Genomic DNA, 17,889 nt, shown 5'->3' on the forward strand with positions numbered 1-17,889 from the left:
AAATTATGCTAGGTAGTTATTTCGATAGAAAAATAATATTAATTTTTATTATTATTGGAGCTTTTGAATATTTTAAAATAATTTCTTTTCGTATTTTATTTTTGTAATTTAATTTTGCTCCAGTAGATGGCAAACCACTTCAGTAAGTTCAACAGCCACTGTCTTACCGAGCGAATTACAAGAAAATATATATAAAATTTAAATAACATTTGTGAAATATTTAAAAATAGATAAATATTTGTTGAAAAGTATTTTCTCATCAGATTGATTTTGAATTTATTTACAAATTAAAAACCACATAAAAGGTAAAAATATATATTATTAACAAATGTAAAAGTAATTTATTTTCAAGTATGGATAAATTTTACTTGATATTTTTTATTATAAATTGATGTTACTGATATGGAATCGAAATAGAGATCGATGACATTTCCGTGATTGTACTCAATAGCTTTTAATGCACGTGTTAAAAGTTGTTCAAGAAATCACATAATATCACACACACAGTGCTTTAATAGAATACTTTCATTTTTATTTTTTATTTTTTAAATTGACAACACTAACATTGATGGCAATCGTGTAATTACTTTTTCCGGAAGTTTAATTTTTTTTTAAAGTTTTTGTTTTATTAAAAAATTTGCTTTTTTTTTTATTTCTGGCTTTCTTCAATTCAACAAATCTGATCGAATACATCAGACTTTCAATTCAGGCAAATGTGCTATCACTAACAATTATCATATTGAATTTACTTGGTTAAATATACATTTAACTTTTAAGGTAGTTCAATAAATAAGTTTTGTTGAAATAATAAAACAACATATCGTTAGTTTATCAGAATATATAATATCCAATTTAACGTATATGAAATATTAAAAATATATATTAGAAATTTTATTTAAAAAAAAAAAACACTCCCACGAAAGTTGATATTTTTGTACTATTGTTTTTTCCATTATTGGAAGACAAGGACATTCTCAGGTGTAAGACAACTTGATTTTTTTTTTTTCTCTTTTATTAATATCGATAAAAGGTATACACAATGTTAAACTTTCTAAAGAGCAATTTGTCCCCAACATATCTTTTAAGGTAGTTGTTAGATATGGATTTGTTAAACTAATGGAAAAATAATATAATCCAATTTGCATTGAATAATATCGCTTGTAAATAAATTTACGTATTTTTAAATAAAAAAAATAAAATAATAAAAGTATTTATAAAATTAATCGTGATGAAAATAGAAAAACAAAATTCTTTTTTTGATGATTGAATAAATTAAAACAATGAATATATATTGGCTTTTTTTCTTTGTGAAAATATTATTAGATGATGTTGATAAGCTTCGTTGGCAATAACTAAACGTGACAAAAGGACACATTAGTAACACAACAATGTGTGTATTACATGAGATTTGAAACTATACTCTATTTTATGAACCAAAATAAATTGTGAAAATGTATTAGCACAGTGGTTTTGCGCCACATGAAAGACTAGGTTACATTGTGACGTGATTATAACTGTTAGTGGACAAAGTTTGACACGTGACATAATAAGGGAAGTTATTGTGGGTCAATGTATATAGATATTCATGTCAGTTATTGTATAAATAAACATGCTTTACGCTTTATGGGAATTTTATTATATAGAAAAATAAACTTGATATAATAAAAAGTAAAAAAATAAAAATACAGACTACATTTATTGATGTAATTTATGATCGTTCTGTATTTTTTTTTCGACTGGCTGTAATTTTTTAACTGATCAGTTAATATTTTTTTAAAATATACAATTTATAAAATGAAAAATATCCAAAAATATTATTCTGATTTTATACTTTTTTTCTACAGGCTAGAGAAAAATGGAAAGTTTTTATTCGCATTGAGATTAGCTGATAAAAGTAAGTAAAAAAAAATTATAAAAATATTTTATATCGAAATAATTTTATGATTAAAATTGATTTACATGAAACAAAAATAAATAAATATCAATTTTTTTTAATAAGCAAATAAGGTAATGTTAAAAATTTAATTTTATCTTGTTGAAAAAATAAAAAAAATTTAAATGATTGTATTATATAAAAAAGTAATAATTAATTGAAAAAATAAAAAATAAAATAGATTTAAAAATTTTAATAATAAAAGTCCAACTCGTGTAATTAAAATTAATTAACTATTATAATTAATAAGCCAATCATTTTTAAAACAAGATAAAAAAATAAATAAAACACGTGTATGTACTTTTGTTTTTTTTTCTCGAATTGATAACTGCTCTATATATTTTTTTTTCTATCAATAAAATAATGAATGATATATATTTTAAATCACCAACGATATATGGATTGAATTATGTGTTGAAAAACTCGGCCATGCAAAGCTCTACATTGTTTAAAAAAATAATTAAATTACTAGAGCGAATATATATACTGTATTTCAAATTAACAAATATATTCATTAAAATCATATTTGGCTTCTCTCTTTCTCTCTGAATAAAAACATGAATGACAAAGCCACTAATATAAAAAATTATATCACATGAATGACATTGCAAGGCTATATCTATTGTTCACTTTAATTACCCTCACTATATAAAACAAAAAAAAAAAACGAATAAATCCTCCTCTTTATTCAAATGCTATTCTCAAATTCCCTTTACATTGAATGCAATGAATTTATACAACAAAAATAAAATAAAAAAAGGATACCTCAATCGTTAAAATTCGATAGAGCTAGTGAAATTTGTTCTGTATAAAATAAAAATAAAAAAAAAAGGCGTTACCTGATTTATTGGTAGGGCACGTGTGATATATGACGATTGAAGTTTGTTGAGAATTCAAGCTCGGAAGAGTATATCGTGGGATATTCGCATTTTTGTCGGCAACTTCAAAGGGCACAGTAGATATCAAAAGATAATCTTTTTTTTTTTTTTTCTACTTTTATTATATATTTATTATTTTTGCTACATTTAATTCTTAATAATATTTTAATATATATCAAATGAATAATTATTGTTAATTTTATTGCGGATTATTTGAATAAAATCCAACACCAAAGGGTCAGTACTCTTTGATGATGATGGAAATTTAATCGTCTGTGATTGAAGACAGATTGTTGCATGTACGTGTTATAATATATATTGACTACTGATATAGAATTTCACTTGTTGTTTCGTTTCATGACACTCACAATGATCGTTGAATTCGAAAAACCACATGAAATATATTATTAGAATAATGTTTATTAATGTTATTATATATTTATGTAGCTTTTTTTTAAATTCTTTTTTTTTGAATATTGTTTTAGTCATGTGCTCCATTAATTTTGTCGTCATTTGTACAAGTGAAAATAATATTGAATGAACATTTTTGCGTACGTGTTACATTAAATTTCAACTCATGTATCTTGCATTACATTGGTTTGCGGTTATTTTATACTCATGTAAATGACGAAGGGAATATAAATAAATGAACGAAAAAAAACCCACAGTGTTATAATATAAAAATAATATATTATATATATATTTTAAAAAAATTACTAGTGAAGTTGAGTATGATATGAATTCAATATGAAACCGCAGCATCCTCGAACTTGGATATAAATATTTATTTTTTTTTGCTCATTTTTCAAGGCTGAATAGTGTGATAAAGAATCACAAAACCAAAGTGTCAATAATTTGTTTTAAAAGCCACAGCAATTAATATAATTTTCATTAATTTTTCAAATGAATTTTTATATTATTAAAATCATACCTGCGATTTTTCTTTCTCTCATTTTTCGCCATAATGCTTCAGCTTTTCGCATTGGCCAATTTTCAACTTTTGCACTAAAGCTACGAAAAAATTTATACTCTTTATGTGATGGTCTTCTTGTTGGATTATTTGTATTATCATCAGCTGATGGAGCTGGTGATGCACGTGACTTGACATCTTCTGCAGCCATTATTTTTATAATTTTTTATTTTTTATAAATTAAAATTATTTATCTTTAATTGTTAAAATATAATGGCACCTTTTTATTTTTTTTCAATAATAATAACACTATTTTATCACTCTGAAAATACACAATAATTTTAAAATTTTTTTTTCGTCAAAAGATTTCAATTAACACCATGAAAAAAAAACATTTTCATATAAAAAAAAAATAAAACTTGAATCAATAAAATGTGATGTGATCCATAAAACAAAAAAAAAAAAAAAAAAAACATGTTCCAATAAAATAGAATAACTATTTTTAGAAGAATTCAATATAAAAAATAAAAATGAAAAAAATAAAAATCATATTTAAATTATTTAGGACACGGTTGTATGCAGATTTCTAATGAATAAATTTTTCATAAAAATTTTACAGTAAACTGAATAATTGGCTGGTTAAAAAGCCATAATTAATTGCTGCTTGAAAAGGAGAAGGTACCAAAGAAAACAGCTGATTTATAGAATAAATAACAAACGAAGCGAATAAAAAAAAAAAAAAAAGAAAAACTTTCATTGTTTTTTTATCATTTTAACTTGAGCCTATTTTATTTAAGAGAAATTAAAAGAAAAAAAAAAAGAAAATGTATCTAACGGATAAATGAAAAAATAAATAGTTAAAATGAGGAAAAAAAAAATAAATAAATTATATCATGTTTTCTGGATGAATTGATTGACATTAGTCAAACAAATTTTCTGACATCATCCCGGATTCACTATTCTATTTTACTAATATGGTAAACTAACAAGCTCAACATGGCTTTATATTAACGGTGCATATAACGAGCCTTTCATTTGTTAAAATCATGACGTTGTTAATTAACAAGTGGGTTTTAATCATACAGCATGTGTTATTAAAATTATAATCAAACTATCAAAAATATATTTAATAATGTAATCATAATATTTTTGTGTGTCATTAGTCATTGAAAAATGTAAAAATAAAAATAAAACATCTAGCTTGTTAATTTATATGGGTAACCTTTCAGCAGATTATTTCACTTAAAAACTTTCGCCACTTTCCATGATCAAAAAACAAAAGAAGCATGATCGATTGTAATTGTTGTCTAAGTTGAAAGTTATATACTATGAATAAGACAAAGATCAATGAATAAACGCGCTTGTGTATCAAATAATTTTATTCGTTAAATTTACAACTAGTAAATTAAAACTATCATTTGTATAATGCTAATAATTTTGCACACCTCATCTCACGACACTTTCACATGTTGTGACATTAGACTTGCTTGTGGGCTCATTCTTTTTTTCATATTATTATTATTGTTTTTATTTTGACGCACCTTACCGACTTGAATTTATTTATGCATTTGGTTGAGATGTCATGTCGTCAATTTTAAATATTATTTTATTTTGTCAAACGAATGTTATCGTATCTTTGTTGTGATTTTTTTTTAATTTTAAAATTAATCAAGTGTAAATTTGATGCCTTCGTTTTTAAAATAGATAGACATGAATTATTGACTTTTTTTTTTTTTGTTTGTTTGAATTTTTTTTTTGAACTGCACATGCTGACGATGGAAAATTTATTTTACATTTTTATTTATAATTTAGTTGCGTAGACAAATTAAAATTAGGTCGAGTAAAAAATAAGTAAAGGACACTATTGTGTGATAAGTAATTGAATTTAATTTATGATGTAATTATTATTATTATTTTATTTTTAATATGAAAATTTAGTTAACAAACTTTTTAACGAGACAATATGGTTTTTAATGAATATTACATTTAGTAGCTAAGAAAAAAAAAAAAACTTTTATTTCGAAAGTTAAAAATACAATTCAGCTTATTTATCACAAATGAAACCTTTTGAAATTATAAAACTCGTTAAAAGAGGGGTAAAAAATTTATTTGAATATTCAAAACGTTAAATTGTCGGCTCAAAAGATTTATAAAAAAATTTTAAAAAAGCGTAATTTTCATTGAAGCAAAAGAAAACAATAGAGTACGAAAAAAAAAAATTTTAATTGAAATACGTGATTAATTATGTCATGAATTTCGAAATAATGTAGTCATTTGCTTAATTGAATTTTTTTTTCTTCATAAAAAAGGCAATGGTGAATGAATACTTGGTACATGTTGTGGTAATTTAAATCAAAATTTATTCAACTTAATTTTATAAAAGAAAAAAATGAAATAAAAAAAAGCCAATAAAATTATTTAATAATGATTGAAATTTGTTAACATTGCCACTGTATTTATAAAGAAAAAAAAATCTTGAAAAAATAAAAATAAATAAATAATCAGATAAAGTTATATCGGAAGTTCTTGAAATCTTCAAACCACATCCAAAATTAAATCCCAGTAAAACATTTTAACCTTAATCAAAATTAAAACATCAATTTTCTCCGAACTTACAACTTAATTAATAAAATTATAATTCATCACACAAAACTTTAAAATAATTAATTTAATTATAAATTGATTAAAATGAAAGTTAAATAAAAAAAATAATTTTTTTAAACTTAAAAATCACTTTCTTTTATCAAATAAAATAATTATATTAATTATTATTTTTTTAAAATAATTTTATGGATCACAATCACCAATTTTATTGCTTACAATATATATATTTAACAAATAAATAATAAATTAGCCAAAAATAATATAAATAGCATTATTAAAAATTAATTTATTATTTATATATAAATAATTTTTTATGATTTTCATAGTGATGAGTATTGTGTATTTATAGATTGTTTTTTTTTTTTTTTTAAAACAAGTAACAAGTAAAAGAAATTTAAAATAGTGACGTGCTGTCTGGTTGCCACTTGTAAACTGTGAGTATCACGAATATCGTGGTAGCAAGAACTCAACTAGCCGCCTTGTTCATATTAAAATTGTGTTGAGGATTCAAGCGCAGGCGTCTGAATTGCTTTTTGTCATGAAACACCTGGGTATCATCTTGGATGAGCAATATCAACAATTCACTTTTACTATCTCTCTTTCTCTTCACTTCTATCTATCTATCAATCTATCTATTTTTTTTATTGATTATTTTTATCTATCAAATTTAAAAACAATCATCATCACTCAATCCTCACATCAACATCGACTGACTAACGAACCAAACACTGACTAACTCATAAAATTTTATTAAACTATTATTTTATAATTAATTTAGATTTTTTTTTTTCAGTTTTTGCTGGGACATTTATTTGTATTTATATATATTATTTAAATGAATAAATAAATATAAAATTGTTTAATAATAAAAGTGATATATTGAAATTATTTTTTCATCTCTCGACACTTTATTTGAATAAATGTTTTTTAAATCCTTGGCATATTTGTGTGACTGAAGTCTGATATATACATACTGCTCTACTTCTATATACCTTCTGAGGGAATTTTTTTTTATTATTGTATATATGATGTGACAAGAGCGATACAAAATGAAATAAAAAAAAATAAAAGTCTTATTGTTTGCCACCTTCTGAAATACAGAAATTTTATTTCTTTTTTTTTTCATAAAAAATTTCTTGTTACGGTACTTGCCACTTTGGCAACACAATGATTCTTGATGAAAAATAAAAAATGCTTTTTTTCTTTTATTTAAATTTGATTGATAAACTATCAATGTTTAATGAAATAAAATGTAAAAATTTTTATTATTAATAATAAGATAAAGTTCAAGGTAAAAATATTATTTTAATAAATTAATTTTAAATAATAAAATTACCTTGAAATTTGTATTTTTTTTTTTATGTCAAAACTATTGTTTATAAATTTGATAAAAACTTTGTCCTTTGTTTGATTTATTTAGCATAAAAATAAATATTTAAATTACACAAATTCATTTAAATTAAATAAGATGAATCAAAAATAAATAATAATATTAATTTGTATATTTAGTAATTTCAAAGGTCAAATAATTGATAAAGTCTGCAAATGAAACCTGACAAAAACTAAATTAAATTTTGACTTGTTACTAATGAATTGTATTACGATTTGTTTATTTATAAATTTCAATAATACTATTTTCATAAATAAACATTTAATGTATTTTATGAAAATTTAATTTTTCATGTCAATTAATATTAAAATTAAAAATTTTAAATGCGTATGTAATTTAACGACGATAGATTTAACATAATGTATACACATGTGGAGCTTTAAAAAGTCGATAAATTCTACGCGCTATGATTTTAAAACCACCAAATGGAATATAAGTATATCCTCGACACTCAATGCACTCAAAACGTTCATTTAATTTAAATTAAATTTTTGCTCAACACTTGTGTTTTCTTTATTTATATATATTTCTATCTCAATTTAAAAAAAAAAAATAAATTATATTCATGTTTCTTTCTAAATTACTATACAAGTCTTTCACGAGTACAAATATTCCATAAAATTATAACGCACCATATCAGTATTAGCCATCAGTTGAATTTATTATTGCATTGAAAAATTTCTAAAAGTTCATGTGATTCACACCAAAAGTTCAAATTCAATTTGATTTATCATCAATTATATTGCTTTTGAAATATTTATACGCCATTGAAAAATAACGTGATATAAATTTTTTTTATTTTCAATATATTTGGTTTATTAAAAATTCACATGGTTAAAGCGAAAATTAAATTATTATCGTTTCGAACAAAAAACAACAGGCATGTATAAAAAAAAATATAGTGATTGTTTTTGCGGGATTGTATCGATTATGGAAGTTGAATTGATTATTGATTGACACTCGGTGGAAAAGCGTACAATCTCTTTTCCCTCTTTTCATGCCATTTTCCTTTTCCTTTTTTTATTTTTGCTAATAGTGATTTTTTTTTCTGTTGCTACTGATGTCTAGCACAGATGTGCAATTAAAAAGGAAAATAAAAAAAGGGAATAACGGCTTTGGTCGGGCGTTGTGTACATCTCATATAAACAATGAGAACAAGCTCGTCTCGTATCACTGTTATATATTCTCTCAGAGTATTTGTACAACGCATGTTTATTTCGCAGAATAAAATAAAAAAAATATATATAAGTGATACTAAGAATATATAGGCAAGAGATCGAGCCCTCAGACAAATTTGTTTGACGTAAATTTTATGCTCTTTTTTTTTACGAGAGATCAAATTTATTTTTAGACGCATTATATCAAAATGATTAAGCTCAGGGTATATTATTTTTGTTAATTAATTATTTTTTTTTTTGTTTAACTTACCGGATAATTGACGTTCTGATTGTGATCTCGGCTGCTGTACAATCTGTAGAACAAAAAAAACAAATGAAAAATTAAATAATCATAGTTAAAAATATAAATTAATATTTTTTACTTTGTCAAATTTTATTAAATATTTTTTATAGTCTGTTACAGTCTGTTACTATCGATCTATCAACTCCATCTGTTTTATTTTTTGTTATATATTTTTATATCTCATATGAAAATATACATTCATATGTTGAGATAATTTTCACAGCTTGGAAAAACAATAAAGCTACTTATTATAAATGACTTTTCATTATTGATTAAATTCATTTTGCACATTGAGTAAATGACATTGACCTAAATATCCTCCAAGTCAGAATTATATTTCCCTCGCAATCAATAAAACCTCAGGAATAAAAAAACATGATAAAATTAACTAAATTATTATTAAACTTTAAAAATAATTTGTTCAAATTATTTAGATACTTTTTTAATTTTCATTAAATTTCTTTTTTACCTCAAAAATTTAATCACAAAAGCTGAGATATTCTAGTTTCATCGTTGTTATTGGTTTTTTTTTTTCTTTCTTTTTATGATGATGATGATATTTTTTTTTGTAACCAACATTGGATAAATATCGGTCTACAGTGTATATACACTCTGTGAGTATATCAGTAGTTTATTTGAGGTTTGGAGGATGCCAACCGATTAATGTGAAACACTCGGTAGATTGATCGATTTTACTTTGATCGTTCATTTATATATAAATACGCGTACAAGTTGCCAATAAATATTATATACATACAGGACAACCCGGACGTCCGGTCAAGCGAATTCGAAAGGGACAAAAAACACATCGTGGGTTGAGTGATAAACTATTTATTTTCACTTTCTTGCTAAATTTTATTTTAACGTTACTATCAAGAATATTTTGTAAAGAAACTTTTGTGTATAGAATAATTTTAAATAAATAAATAAATATATAGGCAATATATTTTATTCAAGAAAAAAGTAGTATTATGTAGAAGCAAAATTGTCACATTGAAGATCACACGTGAGGGTTATTTCTCGAGTTCAAATAATATATATATAAATACCCGCATTTTCAAACGACTAACCGGGTACACACCTAAGCGTGGGTTGTGACAAATTGCGGCCTATAAGCACGGTTCTTTTGGATCAAGGAAGGACGAATGGTTCATAGAAAATAAAAATAAAAAAAAAAAAAAAAAAAAAGATATCTTGGTTTTTTAATCTAAGCTAAGCAAATAACATACATGCTTATTCTTCACGCACTCGTGTGATTAATGTACACTATGAACGACTTATCCTGGATAACTTGACTGGAGGTTTGTTTGTTTGTTGTTGTTAAACTTTTTGTATATAGCTACGATCTTGAATTATCAATCTTAACAGCGCCTCTGAGATCCTCACCACATGTATATTTTATTTTTTTAAATAATTGTTTTATATATATGTACAGCTTGTATGTACATATATACAATTATAATTTTTTTTTTCATCATTATAATTATGATAAATATATAAAAATTTTAATCTTACCTGTTTTGTGTCCTTGATTATTTCTGGATTATTATTTTCAAGTAATGGTGCACTATTACTTTTACCACCAAGTTCAATACCAAGTGGTTCATTTTTAAGTTGTAAACTTGCTGAAGATGGTGATGATGGAGCACGTGGTATTGTCTCAAGCATCATTCCTGAACTCAATGAATTACTCACTGTTTTATTAAGTCCTGAGGATAATAATAATTTAAAAAAATAACCAATAAAAAAAGTATTCAAGATATTTTTTTTAATATTAAATTTATTAAATATTAAATTAATAATTTACCGAGTGGAAGATTTGTTGGTCTTGGTGGTTTTGTTCTTGGTAGACTATCTTCAAGGCCACTACTACTATCAACAGCTTCTTGTGATCCTTGTTCTTCTGTTTCTTGTGTTTGTGTATGAACACTTTCACGTCTTATCCAAACATCACTCAATTCTCTATCACATGGTAAACGTATTTTTGTTGTTTTTTGACGTATTTTTTCCCATGTTTCTTTACGACTACATTTTTCATTAATTGATGCTATATTTAAAATAATATATATTATTATATTTGAGTAATGCATAGGTAATTATATATGTTAATTAATTTTATTTTCTTACGTTTATTAAATCGTCTGTCTGTACTTCTTGGTGGACTTGCAGTACCAATACCACTTTCCAATGGTGATGCACGATCAGTTGTTTCTGGTGATATACTTCCTGATGATATTTCATCCATACTTTGAAGTAAATCTTGTGATGATGATGATGATCTGTTGTCATCATCTACAGTATTTTGAGGCGATGCTGGATCGAGCATACTTTCATCGCGCAATGAATTTTCATCAACATGAGATTCTGCTAATAAAATTAAATTCCATAAATATTATTTTTTTTCATTATTAATATTATTTTATGAATAAAATTCTTGCTATAATATTTTTTTAATAATATAAATACCTCGAGGTGAATCACAATCACTGACCCAAGTAAAACTTGAACTTCGTGATATTGGTGGTGATGTTTGTGTTGCCATGTCTGTGTAAACAAATGATTCAATCATATTTGAATTTATTGGACAACATGAATTACTACCATTTCGTAGACGTGAAATTATCGATGCCAATGATAACTATAAAAAATATAATTAACAAAATTAATATTACATAAAAAATGTAAAGGAAAAAAAAAAAAAAGAAAAATTGAAATATTAATTTACCGATGCAACACCTGAATCATGATGATCAACATCATCATAAATTTCCGTAATTTTTTCATTATCTGATTTGCCACTTTCAATACTTGTATCAGATAAATTTTTTTCATCAATTGATAAATTACAAATGATTTTTGTTGGCACATTATTGTTGGCATTTTGTTGATTTATTAATTTTTTAAATGTTTTTAATTTAACTGGACTTATTTGATTAATATCTTTGTCAGATTCAGATAATCTTTTAGCAGTAACATCACATTTTAATGTCAACGGTGATATAGCACGATTTCTCATAGCCATATTTTTATTTGTTGTATCATTTAATTGTTCATTTGATATATAAATTATATCTTCATCTGGTAATGATGCAACTCTAACAAGTACAGCTTCATTTATACAATCATTATATATTGGTGTATGTCTTTTACGTAATAATTTTGATAAATATATATTTTTTTTTTCATCAGTTGGTGTAACTGGTGCTGATTTTGGTGCATTATCATCAAATGATTTTGAACGTGTTATAATATCATGTTTATTATCAATAAATACATCATCATAATCATCATCAATTGTTTCATTTTCAGATAAACCAAATATTTTTTGTAATTTACCATATGATAATTTACGATTTTTTAAACTCATTGGACTCCAAGATGATAATTTTTTTTTTTCACGATTATCATTCATTTGTCTTGGTGGCAATTTGGCATTTTTATTATTATTAATATTATTATTGTTATTATTATTATTATCAATAGCTATTATTTTTTCATTTAAATTTGAATCTATTATATTCTTTGGTTTATTATTATTATTATTATTACTATTACTATTACTATTATTTCCAGTTGAACCAAAATCAGTTGGTAGACTAGAACTTTTATAATTTTCTAATTTAATATCAATTGGTTCATCATAATCAGAATTTATTGTATCATTAATTTGATAATTTTTATTATTAATATTATTATTGTATAAATTATCGGGTAAAGTTTTATATATTTTTTTTGATTCTGTTGATGATTGAATCATATCTTTGGGCTCGTCATAGTCAGAATTTAATAAACAACAATTTTCATCTTGTTTATTATTATCATTATAATTATTATTAATATTATTATTATTATCAATTAATAAATTATTGTTATCTTCTGTATAATCACTATCTGATATACCAAATTCATTTAATAAATCACGATATTGAACAACTGATGATGTATCAACAATATTTTTACATTTTATCAATTTTTTAATATCAATATTATTGTTGCTAATATTTTGATTTGATGGTAATGTTGACAGTGTTGTTTTTGAATTTATTGAATTATCTTGAACGATTGGATATATTGGTACGATCGACGTGGCTGATTGAGCTTTTGTAACAGACTGACTCGTGGGAAACTTTGCTGGAGATTCAATCAATGGTGTGGGAGGTGATGTCACAATGATGTCATCAATCTCTTCCTAAAAAGAAAAACAAACAAAAAATTATTAATATAATTATAATAGGTTTTTTTCTTAATTGATTTAAATATAATAATAATTTTTTTTAATTTCAAGTTTTACTATGTTGACAATAATCTATTAGAGTAGTTGATAAAAATAAAAAATTAATATCAAAAAAAGATTATTTTAGCATGAAAAATGATAAAAGATTGCTATTTGTTGATTAGCAATAATAATAATTATTATAATATATTTTCATCATGAAAAAAATTGATAAAATAATCGACATTCTCATTCCGGAAAGAGCTTTACCTTCGGGATAATAAATGATCAATATTAACAAACTCAACAGAGAGAAAAAAAAAAAAAAATATATATATATAAATAAAAATAAAATACTGGGAACATGAAATTGATGAAAACACAAATACGTATTGATGAAAAATTCATATACAAAGTTGATATATAAATATAAATTCAATGAATTTAAAATAAATTTCAATCTGACCTTGTGTACCGATCAGATCAACTTGATATATAAAAAGAAAAAAAAAAATTTATATATCGTATAAAATTTGTATTACAACTCTTCAATATCAGTAAGGATAAAAAATAATGAAAAAAAAAAAAGACATAATAAAAATGAGTTAAATATTGGTTAAATACAATTTATAAATTTATATAGACACTCGTGATCCTTGGCACACGGCATGTTGGTACACGCACGGTCACGCATAATATATAAAAATGAGTTTGGTAGAAAATTCATGACTGTATATTGTAACCTCGAACGATCGATACATCTCGAGGACATATTAACTTTAAATTGTGTGGATTTTATATATTTATTTTATAAAAAAAAACATTATACTCGATTAAATGTATATTTCAAATATTTATCATTAAACCCAGGCTTAAATTTGTATCTTAAAAAATCAAAATATATTGACTTTTTTTATTTTTAGTTTAAAAAATAAATTAAAAATTATATTATAAATATAATTTTTTTTCTTCTCTTACTCATTTAATAATTTTTTTATTATTTTTTTTTATGCGTGTGAGCGCGGTATTATTTAATTTTATATTTTGAATATTTGGTAGAAAGTTACAGTAGCTAAATTGGCACATCGTTGAGGTAATGACCGGTTACATTGGCGGTGCCGAAAAAAAAAAAAATTTAACTTCCCGATTATCATTGTTACGTGAAAGTGATTTAAATCCATGAATTTAAAAATACATAGTTGTCTCATTCACCTTGTATATAACACATAAAACTTATTATTATTCACAATAACATTATTGTTTAAAATTTAATACATGTATAATTAAAAATAAAAAAAATCAAATAATAATGTATTTAAACTTTAATAGGTCATTCACAACAGTTTCAAACTGTGTCCTACATTTTAAACTTATACACTTTGACACAATAAAACATTTAAAAACTTGAAAATTCAATGAAATTTGTTTTCCAAATAAATCGATATATAAAAAAAAAAAAAAAATCACAAGTAAATAATAATTTAAACTTTTGCTCCAGTATTTGTGTGTCGTATATAGTTTATTTATGACGTCAATGTTTATGATGTCTGTGTAGTTTTAATTGGCTCAATTCCACCATTGCAATGTTAGTTTTTCCATCATATCATTTAATTCTATATATATTTATACATGTGCGAAAATAAAACGAGCAAAGCACAGTAGTGTCCAGTGGCATTTTAACAGATAAAAAAAAATTATATATATACAATAATAATAATAAAATGCCACGTGAACAAATAAGCAATGGCAAACACATAACGAACACTTGAATCGACCGTAATATATTTATTATTATTTTTTTGTTTCAATTTCATTAAATTTACCACCACTGTGTGTAGTTGCGTACAAAAGGCAATTAGTATTTTGCCACGAAAATAAATGAAAAACAAATTATTTATTATGTTATTAATATATAAAATATAATACACAAGATAGATATATTTATAATTTGTAATTTATTGAAATAACATTATCATGCATGACATGAGTTGCTTGGGGAGTAATTTAAATTTCATCTTTGCCGGTGGCTATTCAATGTATATTCGATATAATCGCCAATGACATTTATCATCTGCAAGCTCACTCAATAATCTACACAACGAATAAAGATTTAACGTATCAATCGAATTAAATGTATTTTTTTTTTTATCAGACAATTTATCAATGGAGCACCTGATGTGACCACACGCGTCGATTTATTTGTACAATCAATCATTATTAATAATAATCACTAATTGTCCATTGTAAAATTTAATTTATTTATATAAATTAAAAATTGGATACATTATTTATATATTGAGGTATTTAAATTTACAAATTAATTGTTTTTTAAATTATATATTATTTAAAAAATATTGTATTTGCCATTGATTATTTATTGATATAAAAATGTAATATTTTTATTAGTCTAAAATTAGATTGTTTTGACACTGGAAAATTCTGATTTTTTTTCAATTTATCGTTATGATAATTGTATAGGAATATCACGTACTTTTTGTAGTAAAAATTGCGTATGGGAATTTTTTTTTATTTTTAAATTAATTTATAATAATTATTATATTTATGACATGAGATATTATTGCTCACTCGCGGGTGTCTGATTCAAATATGCATTTTAAAACGCGGAAGTTTATGTGTCTCACACTGTCAAGATATATTTTATTTAAAAAAAAAATTTCACATTCTGTTTATGTGAGATTATTAAATATTTTTTTATGATGGTGATGATGATGGAGGGTATAAAATACCAATCGTGTAAAACGATTTCTATAAAAATTTTTAAAACTAGAACGTTATATTTCTATAAATCGCTATTGGCCAAATGGAAAATGTACAAGAAATGTCGCCGATGGGGACGAGCACAGGTAAAACTGAGGAAAAGTTTAAAAACTCATACGTGACTAGAATCGGTTAATGTTTGTATAAATATATTATAATACACAGTTAAACAAAAAAACTTTAGTTGACTAGATACGGAAATGCATTAAAGTGTAACATGTAAAAACATAATTTAACATTGATTTTATTATTTTTATTTTTATGATCATATAATACCGATTTAATCATAAAGTTTGAATGATTTTATTACATTCAAACACGAAGACCAGTTGATTACACAATTTATTTAAATATATTTATTTTTAAATTGATGAAACAATTTTATTTTTTATTTTTAATCTTGTAATTATTATCAATTATCACAAGATTTAATGTTAAAAATTTTTAATACATACTCAATAATTTCATTCATAAAAAAAATATGATAACATCTAGATGATAACACGTGTCAATAAAAAATTATTAATCCACTATTATCATATTTTATTCGACAAAAAAAAATACTATAAATTTCACAAGTAGAGTCCTTGAAGAGCTTTATATAAACATGTCAACGATCAAACTCACCTACTGTGATTTTCGTCAGTTAATAATATAAATAATATATAAAATTCAACAGAGTATTTCTCTGACAAATTTTAAAAACACCCACATAACACACTTGTTCTCGTGAACAAGACAACCAAAGAAAAAAAAAAATACAAAATTAAAAAAAAAATTTCAAAACCGGACCACAAAATCAATCCATACTTAACACCCACAACAACACGTCACCCTGAATACTTATTATATATGATTTTTTTTTTCGTTCAACTAAAATCAATTGTTCTTGAAAATCATAACTTAATATTATTAAAGACTATCATACATAACATCAACTTCTATTGTCATATTCAAAATGAAAAAAAGTTTTGAATGAAAAATAAAAATAATTATTATCACGTGAGTATTTAAAATATATTCCTCTGGTACATACGTACTGTATGAATGAAATAATATTTATTACTTTTTGGCAATTCAATAAAGAGTGAGAGTTTTATAAAGAGACACTATAGATAACATCCTACACGGAGGGAACGTCGCGTTCAAACTGTGAAATTGGAAGCATGTGAGCCCGCGGTGTTCAACTAAAGTTGACCACTCCTTCCTTCCGTCCTTTCTTACATGTACAAGATATATAAAATATATACGCATATATGCATTTGTATGTGTATGTGTGTGTGTTTATTTGTATTTGTTATTTAGCTGCAAAGTATTGCAGAGTGTTGCAGAGTGGGTAGGAATGAGACTTCATGGTCTCACCATCCACATGACTTAATGCGTGTAAATAATAATAAAAAAAAATTATATTATTGCCAAAGGTACCATCCAACAAAATTATATATATAACGATCAAGAGGTACAACAAAGTTTATAACATATTCGTTTATCATTAGGTGATTGACTGATGGCGTTGTTGCAGTGTATGCAGTATTATTTACTTTTTATTTATATTTTTTTTTTTAATTCAAAAAATCAGTGTCTGATGATGTTGCAAAAGTGCATAACATGGGGGCGATATTATTGTGTGTATTTATTTTTTTTAAGTGTGTTGTATAAAAGGTATAGAGTATGTGAGAATATAAGAGAAGACATGGCGGCGCCGTTGGGGACTGTTTGAAA

At 24.1% G+C, this 17,889-nt stretch overlaps 1 protein-coding gene across 4 annotated transcripts in view; it reads right to left on the reverse strand.

Moving 5' to 3' along the window:
* Positions 1–17,889, reverse strand: part of LOC122851455 (rho GTPase-activating protein 7) — a 106,852-nt gene that overhangs the window by 53,882 nt on the left and 35,081 nt on the right. For 2 of the 4 annotated variants that reach the window (XM_044150680.1, XM_044150681.1), the window contains exons 4-9: positions 11,902–13,365; positions 11,643–11,814; positions 11,304–11,543; positions 10,984–11,223; positions 10,692–10,885; positions 9,144–9,186 (exon numbers count right to left, since the gene is read on the reverse strand). In XM_044150680.1, the coding sequence (XP_044006615.1) occupies positions 9,144–9,186; positions 10,692–10,885; positions 10,984–11,223; positions 11,304–11,543; positions 11,643–11,814; positions 11,902–13,365 (2,353 nt within the window). Of the gene's footprint in view, positions 1–9,143; positions 9,187–10,691; positions 10,886–10,983; positions 11,224–11,303; positions 11,544–11,642; positions 11,815–11,901; positions 13,366–17,203; positions 17,291–17,889 lie in introns of those variants that run through there. The other 2 variants (XM_044150684.1, XM_044150682.1) reach the window with 2 other exon arrangements.

Source organism: Aphidius gifuensis, linkage group LG3, assembly GCF_014905175.1.
Source record: "Aphidius gifuensis isolate YNYX2018 linkage group LG3, ASM1490517v1, whole genome shotgun sequence".
Taxonomy (NCBI): domain Eukaryota; kingdom Metazoa; phylum Arthropoda; class Insecta; order Hymenoptera; family Braconidae; genus Aphidius; species Aphidius gifuensis.